General features: G+C 38.2%; 1 protein-coding gene across 1 annotated transcript in view; it reads right to left on the bottom strand.

Moving 5' to 3' along the window:
• Positions 1 to 2,723, bottom strand: part of foxf1 (forkhead box F1) — a 14,254-nt gene extending 11,531 nt beyond the window's left edge. The window contains exons 1-2 of the mRNA XM_073850130.1: positions 1,558 to 2,723; positions 7 to 74 (exon numbers count right to left, since the gene is read on the bottom strand). Coding sequence (XP_073706231.1) covers positions 7 to 74; positions 1,558 to 2,539 — 1,050 coding nt within the window. The 5' untranslated portion in view covers positions 2,540 to 2,723. The remainder of the gene's footprint in view (positions 1 to 6; positions 75 to 1,557) is intronic.
• Positions 2,724 to 10,334: the final 7,611 nt, after the last annotated feature.

The raw sequence follows: 10,334 nt of genomic DNA, 5'->3' as shown, positions 1-10,334 counted from the left end.
CATGGCGTTAAAAGAGAAGACAAACTCTTTCCTGTCACACATGCTGGGAGACTGGGAATGATAGCGCGGTATACCTGCGGGACACAAAATAAAGCAAAATAAAGTTACAAAACTACACAGAATTCACCCTTAGTTTAACATGTTGGTTTAGTTTAGTTGATCATTAAAGTTCTTTATGATTATATTTAATGTTCTGCGTGGCTGCAAGTTTTAGGTTGGCCTGCTAAACGGTGCCTAATTTTATTTCAGTTGTTATATAGTGTTTATTATTATTATTATTATTATTATTATTATTATTATTATTATTATTATTATTGTTGTTGTTGTTGTTGTTGTTGTTGTTGTAACAATAAAGAACTCGGACTTCAGATTTACATTCGCCTGTGATATTCATCCGTGCATTTAGCGGAAAATATTTCTTCATCACTACAAAATCTCCTAATCTTAAAATATATCGAACTAAAATCCAGATTTAATGCAGATTTAATGACTATTGAATGAAAACAAATGCCGGGGTATAATTTTTGTCCTTCGCTTATCTAGAGGATCTTCGAATTGCTGAATTTGCTACGTCCGATACTGGAATATAATTTAGTAATATAGCCTAACTTTTTTTACCAGTAAATTTTGACCTTGTGGGGACATTTCTCAGGTCCCCATGAGGAAACAGGTTTATAAATCATGCACAATTAGTTTTTTTGAGGAAGTAAAAGTTTGCACAATCTCCTGTGAGGGCTAGGTTTAGGTGTAGGGTAGGGTTAGGGCGATAGAAAATACGGTTTGTACAGTATAAAAACCATTACGCCTATGGAATGTCCCCATAAAACATGTAAACCAGTGTGTGTGTGTGTGTGTGTGTGTGTGTGTGTGTGTGTGTGTGTGTGTGTGTGTGTGTGTGTGTGTGTGTGTTTCAATTTCAACTTCAAGGATGTCTAACTCCTATGTTTGTTTTAAAATAAATTTATTAAAACACGACACCTTACCATTGTCAACACGTGTATATATATATATATATATATATATATATATATATATATATATATACCTAGTTTTACATGTTTTTAATGATAGTTTTTTAAAATAATTTTTAAACGACTTTGAATGTTCTTGCAAACATTGCTTTGTATTTGTGTATATTTGCAGAATGGTATCAATATGTGAGCTGTAAGCTCCTTGTGCACTTGTACATGCTTTCTATGCTGTAAAATATCCAATGAAACGATCAAGAAAACATCCACAATTTAACTATTATTTGTCACACTTTTAGAATCACACTTTGAATTACTGTGCCAGTGTTAGGTTTATTAAATGAAGTGATTCTGTATTCACCAGTTTATCTACAAAATACATAAACACTGGTGAAAAATGTGGCTAAAACATACTAACTGAAAGGAAATATATAATTGCGCAAATGTGTCTCGTTATGCGGCATAAATTTAGCTGGCCTGTTGTTAGCTTCAGATGTGTTGTTTGAAAACAAACAAGCAAAAAGATTCAGTAATACCTAAAGCAAACGACAAGATAAAATATTTCACAGATTATCTTTAAAATATTTACCTTGAAGGTCGGTGGAACCGTGGCCATTCTGGTGCAGGTAGGACTGTTCCAGAGAGTGTGTGGGTAAACTGGGCTGCAGTGGATTGGCTCCAGGGTTACACGGAGAGAGTGGTTGCTGTTTGATGTAAGACGCCCCGTTGTTTAGAGAGGCCGGGGGCGCTGGAGGCCAGGCCGAGGCTGTGCTAGAATACACGGCATGCGGCTCCATCACTCCCCCGCTGGCAAGAAGCGGCGATGCAGAGTTGTCGTGGTGGGGGTACTCACTTCCCGAGGATCCCGTGCAACTGCCCATGTAGGAATGTCCACTATTCGTTGATAGATGGGACATGGAGTGTCCTGCCAAGCCCATTCCTTCCATGTTGCTGGCCAAATGTCCATTCATCATCCCAATCCCACTCTCCAAAGGTAAACTGTTTGGAGTACAAGACAGGCCCCCTCCGCCCCCCTGAAAGTTATAGGATTCGGGTATGTGATTGAATCCCAGCCCGTTCATCATGCTGTACATGGAAGGTTTGAGCGCTTGACATTTGCGCCTGAATCCCCGCGGCCTTCTGCGGAAAGATCCCTCCTCGAACATGAACTCACTTGCCGGGTCGATGGTCCAGTAGTGCCCTTTCCCGGGTCTGCCCAGACCCTTGGGCAGCTTGATAAAGCACTCGTTCAAAGACAGATTGTGACGCACCGAGTTTTTCCAGCCTTGATACGAGCCTCTGAAAAACGGAAAGCGGCTCTGGAGGAACTGGTAAATTTCGCTCAGAGTCAGTCGTTTGGTTGGAGAGCTCTGGATGGCCATGACAATGAGAGCGATGTAAGAGTACGGAGGCTTTTCAGGACGACGGATTCCAGCGTTCGTCTTTTTTGTTTTGGTGCTGGATGAAGAAGAGGAGGTCTCCATCACAGGCGTCTGTCCGTGCGGTTTTTCCGATATGGGGCTACTGTGAGCAGGGGTCTGCACAGAGGGCTGCTGGACTTCAGCAGTCATTCTTCACACGCAAGTCAAAATCCACGATCAAAAATACTGCGATTTTATGCTGTTTATATTAATAACCAATTGTAATGCTGGAATAACTTATCTCTGGTTATGCGTAATAGCGCACTACCTTGTGATAGAAACTGAATACTGCAGGGAAAAGAGATTATTTCGGCTTCAGATCCTGTCCTCTTGTTCTTCCTTTAAGAGCTGAGCTTTTACTTATCTGTTTCCATCAGCTCCTCTCAGGCTCTTGAGCATGAGCACGTCAGAGTTGCTCAGGAACCGCCCAGTGTCCCTCCCACTGTCAGCTAGCTGTGGTGGGTTTCACCGACATCCACACAACTACATTACCATTAATTAAGGCGCGTTTATAATTTTATTTATTGTAAATAAAATAGCATATTCTGTGCATATTGGCATAAATACATTTTTCTCGCGCAAAAAAAAAATGATTTTAAACTTATAATAAATTCAACTTTTAGTATCGTAACACCACTGGATGATCACCGTGTTTTGGGGCTTTTTAATAATATCAATGCAATATAAATTATGAATTCATTAATGTCATATGTCATTTAAATACTTTGTACTTTAACGCATTCTCACATTAATAAATAAAAATAGCTCGTTTGGGGGAATCTTAAAAGCTGCAAAATCGCGTTATGTAGTGTAAGAAATAATTATTATTATTTAACACCATTTAGAAAAAGCCCATAATCGGTTGTTTCCCCCCCCAGATAGACAGGAACATAGACAGGATGTTTATACTGCAGAATGTAAACACTTTCTCTGAGCTTTTCAAATCAAAAATCAAGGAGAAAAGCCTCGGTAGTGCAGCATTGAGAAAATTCACAAAGAAAGCCACGTCCGCATTCTGAGATTTACATGTGAATTTAAAGATTCCTGAGCTGTGTAGGCATGGAAGAATGGAAGTTTTGGGTAACATCGCGTAAATGGAAAGTAGTTTGAAGACTGCAACATTCGGCTGTATCGCTTCATCAAGGCAAGTTTATACAACAAATCGTTACTAAAATCGAATCAAACGTATAAAACCGATTTGCCTAATTGTGAACGTTAAGGACAAGATAGCAAAATAAATGCGTCATGAGATATGTGTAACAGTATGCTGCAGGAATTTTCCTTTTCTTTCTTTCTTTCTTTCTTTCTTTCTTTCTTTCTTTCTTTCTTTCTTTCTTTCTTTCTTTCTTTCTTTCTTTCTTTCTTTATTATTTGCTGTCTCCCGGATCTAATGTAAGTTTTTGTCTAATTTAATTATTGGGAATGTGTATGTTTTTATCACTGTGCAGCACTAATGCTTTGAGAGTGCACATAGACTTTTTTTTTTTTATAATATACAAACGTTATACAAACGTTTCAAACGTTAATGACTAATTGAAAAAAAAAATAAGAATAATGCAGAAGAAAAGTCTTCACTTACATATAATTTAATTATTGACATAAATCTTGGCGTCGTGGCGCAAGAAATGTCAAGATTCAGGAGTGCATCTCCCGTTATCAGCTAGTACCCTGAAGGTTTGGACCATGGTTTTGTGCAGGAATGCATATTGATAGAGGTATTGTTTTAATGCTTGAAAAAGGCCCCATACATTTATCAGCCATGGACCACCCAGCATGCGCTCGCCCTCTGCCTTTAATTAAGGTTGATGAGTTCATTTGTTAAGGCTTTTAGTTTTAACACTCCTTTACTGCTGTCTACTGACCACTCTCACTATTTAAAAAGATCCACAGATAATGCATCCTCAAATGTATACGGAATACGACTCTAGTTGTTTAATTGATTTGCAACCTAAAGCTTGGTAAAATTCTTCACCTGGGGATATGCAAACAACTTGATTTTCTGCTCCACGGTTTAAACAACCGTGTTGATAAAAACGGATACATTGCTGAAAACCTGATTTAATAATAATAATAATAATAATAATAATAATAATAATAATAATAATAATAATAATAATAATACACTGATTCGTTGCCCTCAGTTTATGTTCACATTTTCCATGACGTCTTCCAATAAAACATTTGACACATTGCGCCCCCGGCCACTTAAAAAGAGGAAAGACACATTGTTCGACTATGTTAGCATGACATTACTCAGTTTTGCTAAATTCATTATTAGAACACCGGCGTCACTATCTGTTTGTGTATTGTTAGTTTTAGATAATACCCAGCTTCTAAACGTGTACAATTATGTGTAGAAAAGTAACAAAAGCACATATAATAAGCGCATGCATTCGTCACGGATTTGCTTCTTTCAGATTTTAGTCAAGTTGTTGTAACTCGATCTCATTAATGACAAAAAATGGCCCAATGTGATATACAATTGTGTGGGGGCTAAATGGCGAAAACATAAATAATTTCTGATAGTATGGCACATGTTTAGGTTGTTATAGATCAGTACCCAAAACATCTCCTGAGCTGACTGCCGGCTTTTTTTTTTTTTTTGGTCTGGAAACAGAGAGCTAATTCTGGAGCATGGTGAACTCTGAAGGTTCACATAAAGGCTGGACTTGAATTGTTTGAAAGGAAGCGTGACAGACGGATCAGTCAAGGGTTGGCCGCTTGTGGGTCCACAAGTTCACTGCCGCGCGACACCTTTTGTCGCTGTAGTTATTGAAAATGATATTGTAGTTATCATTGTAGCTGTATATTGTAGTGTACTTATTTTCGCCGTTTAAAATAAAATAAAAGAAGGAAAGAAAGAAAGAAAGAAAGAAAGAAAGAAAGAAAGAAAGAAAGAAAGAAAGAAAGAAAGAAACAATCGGCTTGTTAAGATTCCTGACAAGATACTGATGTCTGACAGTCTATAATTACAATTTTAATGTTGAATGAGTCCAGTTAAAGCTCGAACCAAGACACCGTTAAAATTAATTTTTTGTATAGTTAGTAGTTGTTCTTTTTCCAGAGCAGTGAACAAAGCTTGTTTTTTAATGCATTAAATGTTAAATTATAACATATTTATTGTTATTGTTATGAATGCAACATTTAGCCGTAATTTAGCCTATTATGTTCAATATTGCTTACATGTACTATAGATGAGTCTAGGAGTTTGTTTCACGCGTGGCTTCGGTCATACTGTATGTCAAAACATTATAGATTTGGAGAGGGTGCCCAATCCCCATCACATTCACTCTCCCTGGAGGTGGGCGCATGTATTTTTGTTGAAGTGCTGTTTATGTGAATAGGAAAGGATGGGATTACACACAATTTACTTCGATTGCGTTCATTGATTTGATGCACAGATTTGCGGCTGTAATCAACACAGTCATTGCGGATGGATTTTTAATTTACTTGGCGAGAACTTGTCAGTGGTCTTCTAAAAGAGATGAAGAGAAACAGTTTGGAACTTTAGGGGCAAAGATGGCATTTTTCTGAAGTGTGTTAAAAGTGTTTTCTTTGGTTTGCTGGAACAATTTAATAGTAATGGAATTAGTTTGATATGTAGAGAAGTTACCAAGGCAAATAACTGAAGTAGGAAAAACTGTTGGCTGCTGTAATATCTCCACGGTCCGCTTGTATCAGGCGTAATTATAATAGTTCGAGATGGTAGTCATCATTGATTGATTTTTTCAATCTACCGGAAATATTGTTAAAAGGATAAATACGTAGAGTCATATATTCTTTTTATATGGTAACAAGTGTGTAACTGGGCTTTGATCAGTAAAAAGATCGGGAGAATGAGAAGAGATAACCGACTTTACACACGCGCGCGCAATCATCAAATATTACTGTCTAAATGTTTGTTACGAATATCACATTTTTTATTTTTCATAATTATTATTGTTCATTTTCGCAGTCCCATCGCGTAAAGTCGTCGGTGGTTTGTTGTTTTTGTGGTTTGACAGACGTGATTGACAGTTATGATTATGTGACAACTGCACATAAAAACTCAAATAGCATGTACATAAACATGTATACAGTGTTATGTATTTGTCAGAACAAGGATAGTGATATGGGACAAAAAAAAAAACGGATTTTGTTTCATGTTTATTGGCAGTAATTTTAACTGAATAAATAATATGAATGGTAAGTTTGAAAATACAATTTGAATTTATGCAATAGTGACAACTTTTTGTCACCATGAAGTCTTTAATGAATGTGAATTTTTTCTAACATAAAAACAGGAGAATAAAAGCAGGTTCCCTATATCTCTGAGAGTCATAAGGGACAATGCTTTTATGGCTGCATTACCTTCAGCAGGATTCTCTATGCCAGTTTTTGTCAGACTTTTTCTTTATACAAAAATTATTGAGTGGCATGGGGTAAAAAAAGAAGTACAGTTGCAACTTATCCCCTAGCCAGAATATCAGAGAAGCCACTATAAAATTGCCATTTTCTATCACACGCACTGCTGAGGGCCAGTGGTGGGCAGAGCTGGGCTGCTGTGGAACAGGCATCTGTGAAGCTGCACACATGGCGGCCGGCATAGTCTTGCGACTCACTTTGGCATTTGTTCTCTCAAAGGCTCCTGGAATAAAACACAGTCCTATCCTTGGCTGCACAATGCACATCATTTAGGAAACATCACAGACATGTGTCTGACCAGACAGCGAAACTTTAAAGTGAAGAGAGAGAGGCCCACCCAGCATTCTGGTGCAGGTTGGACTCGTTTGTACTAGAGTGATTTGAGTTTGATGAGAGCATATGGGGAAACCAGTTCACATGCGTTCTGTATTTGTAAAATGTGGTGCCTTGTTCTCTCTCCCTCTTTGTCTCTGCTGAGGGGGATTTTCTTGTGTTAGAGTGTGTGTGTGAGGACTAGTTCCAAATTACCAATTAAAATTTTCTAAACAACAAAGGAAACTGTTGTTATGCAAGCCAGTTGTGAACTGTTCTTTGACCAACTTTAATGCAGCCAGTTAGAGAACCAAACCTTTAAAGGCCAACCAACTGAACATAGTGCCGTTTTTAGAGAGGATGAAAAATATTTAGTTTTGGTTGTGCTGTAATTTTCTATTATTCTATCATTTCTATTGTGTTGTGGATTTTCCTTATTTTTCCATTTATTTATTTTTATTTTATTTTTGCTATACAAGTATGTTTGGCATAATAGCCAAGTAGACTCCACACAAATAATTTTTAACCCAAGGGCACATCATTATGCTCTGTGGGAACTGAGGTTCAGAATGAGGAGTTGTGGAATTACTCAGAAGGGTAACGCAACCCAGCCTGTAACTCAGCCATGCTCTGGGGTGGAAGACCATAGTGGGAAAAATAACTTATAGCATTTCCTGCTTAGAGGGGGGTCCCAGTGATGCATCTTTGAAAACAGGTATCATGTGACAGATTGCTTGCCAAAAGTAAGACATTGAGGACAAGGCCCAGCACATGTTTGATTGGCCTGGTTAATGCAGTATATCTTAAATGCTATGTAAATTACTTTGGATGAAAGAGCCTGCCAAATGCATATGTATAAATGTAAATGTGAGAACTGCCATGGTCTCCAAATTTTATACGATTTTTAGGACACAACCTCGACATATATGTCTGGAAAACGTTCATTTAGTGATTTATTTAGACCATGTAACTCTTAGGTTAGAGGTTAACCAGGAAGTAATCACAGTGTTACAGATTCTCTCCATGAGATTGTCAAAGACGTTTTTTTTCCTGTTTCCTTTGTGTTTGTGCCTTTGAAAGGCTTTGCCTGTAAGTCTGTTACCTTTCTTTAGTGTTTGAACAAATGCATATGCACGTACAAATGTGAAATTCATAAGTTTTTATAATTCATAAGTAATTCATAGTTTTTAAACAAACTATTCTTCAGTGATAACGATACTAAGCAGAGCATGAATGTAGCACTTTGTTATGTTTGTTCAGACAACATTATAAATAATGTAAATTAATTTGCATTTATTTGTGAAACCTCTGTAACAAGACATTTGTAATCTTTATATGTTTCAGTTTTACAAAAAAGAAAATAATAAGAACGGAAGAGGAAAGAACATAAAAGTAAAACGTTCACCTTTACTCGTGCGTCTGCCCTCCATCATTCCTCACTCATCATCATGTCTTGCACTCCTAAACTGTATCGGCGATACATTATGTCAGAGAAGGCTACAGAGGTTGAGGAAGCTACAGAGCAAAGCCAAGCATTAGAAACAAAATATATAGCCTCTGCTTCAACTAATGGATCGAAAAGCTCATCAGCTAGTGTAGCTACTGCCAAAGCTTGTGCTAAGTTGGAAGCCACATGGGCCAAGGCTGAATTCCTCAAAAAATAATCAGAAATCTTGGGTGAAAAAGCTAAACTAAAAGTGACAGAGGCTTGCATGGAAGCAGCACTAAAGCAAGAGAGTGACGTGGCAGCAGCCCTCGCAGAGGCAAAAGTGTTGGAGGAAGCAGCAGAAAGTGAGCTCTGGGAAAGGATTTCCAATGTAAATGAGATTTGCGATTACGTCATGCATCAGTCTTAACTAAAGTTATCACTATCTGTTGGAGACAAACCAAATCAATCACCTATAGAGCCCATTGTCCATGTGTTGAGTTTGAAACACCACCAAAGCAACAATGCCTTATGGCTAGTGATGTCAGAGATTCCTAAAAAAAAACCTGATACTGAGAATATGACACAGCAGCCTCAGTCAGTGCAAACACCTTGCCATAAATTCCAGGTGCCGTCATTCACCTCTTTACCATATCAAACAACACCACATTTAACAACGTCAATAGCCAGGCATTTAGCATCATTAATTCTGATCTTTTCAAGTTGGGTGTGGAAGTCATCTTTCATCAACGCGATTAAAGGGTTACAGCTTTCAGCTACTGAGCAGTTAGAAGAGCTGGGAGAACAGTCTTCACATCATGTGTGAAGGATCAGAGCTGTGCATACAAGTAACTTGTGACACGGGCTTAAGTGGAAGATTGTTATGGCTCTCCAGAGATTATAGAGAAATCTCTCTTTGACAGAATTGACAGCTTTCCTAAAACTGGCAACAGAGATGTGAAAACCTGATGTGAAAACCTTCTCGTGGTGTAGCTCCCATTGTGGAAAAGTTACCTTATAGTCTACAAGAGAAGTGGATGACTCAAAGTTCCCAGTATAAAATTATACATAAAGTCGCCTTTCCTCCATTCTTATTTTTCTGTGATTTCATCTGCAGAGAGGTTTAAATGTGCAATGATTCAAGTTTTGCTTTGTCTTACGGAATCCATAATGCGTTAAAGCTGGATTAGCCGGTAAGGAAACAAGTGAAAAGGCCAGTCTATACTTACAAGACTGAAGTCTTATCAGGAGCTGCGACTCATGCAGCTCAAGTGGTGAATTAGAGGATGTGAATTAAACCTGTCCGATTCAAGAAGCCACACCCTCTCAAATGTTGCAGAGGTTTTAAGAGTAAACCTTTAGACTAGCGCAAGGCCTTCCTAAGAGAGAAAAGTGTTTGTTACAGGTGTTGTCCTGCTACCACTCATCTGACCAGAGACTGTAAAGCATCTATCAAATGTAAGGAATGTAGCAGTGAGGCTCATGTTGCAGCACTTCACCCAGGACCGCCATCTTTAACCTTACCCAAGCAAGGCGGGGAGAGAGGGATAGATAAAGCTCAACTTGATGTCACTTCCAAGTGTATTGAGGTCTGTGGTTACAGTAGAAGCTCACAGTCTTGCTCTAAGATTTGTCTAGACAAGGTCTACCCAGAGGGTCATCCAGAAGAAGCAGTCAGGCTTTATGTGGTCCTGGATGAACAAAGCAATAGATCACTTGCCAGAAGTGAGTTCTTCAACTTGCTGCATGTAAAGGGAGAATGCTCAGTATACACCTAAATTCTTCTTCTTTTGGGTCGTGACA

Source organism: Garra rufa, chromosome 11, assembly GCF_049309525.1.
Source record: "Garra rufa chromosome 11, GarRuf1.0, whole genome shotgun sequence".
NCBI lineage: Eukaryota > Metazoa > Chordata > Actinopteri > Cypriniformes > Cyprinidae > Garra > Garra rufa.
This window is presented reverse-complemented; position numbering and strand designations above follow the sequence as displayed.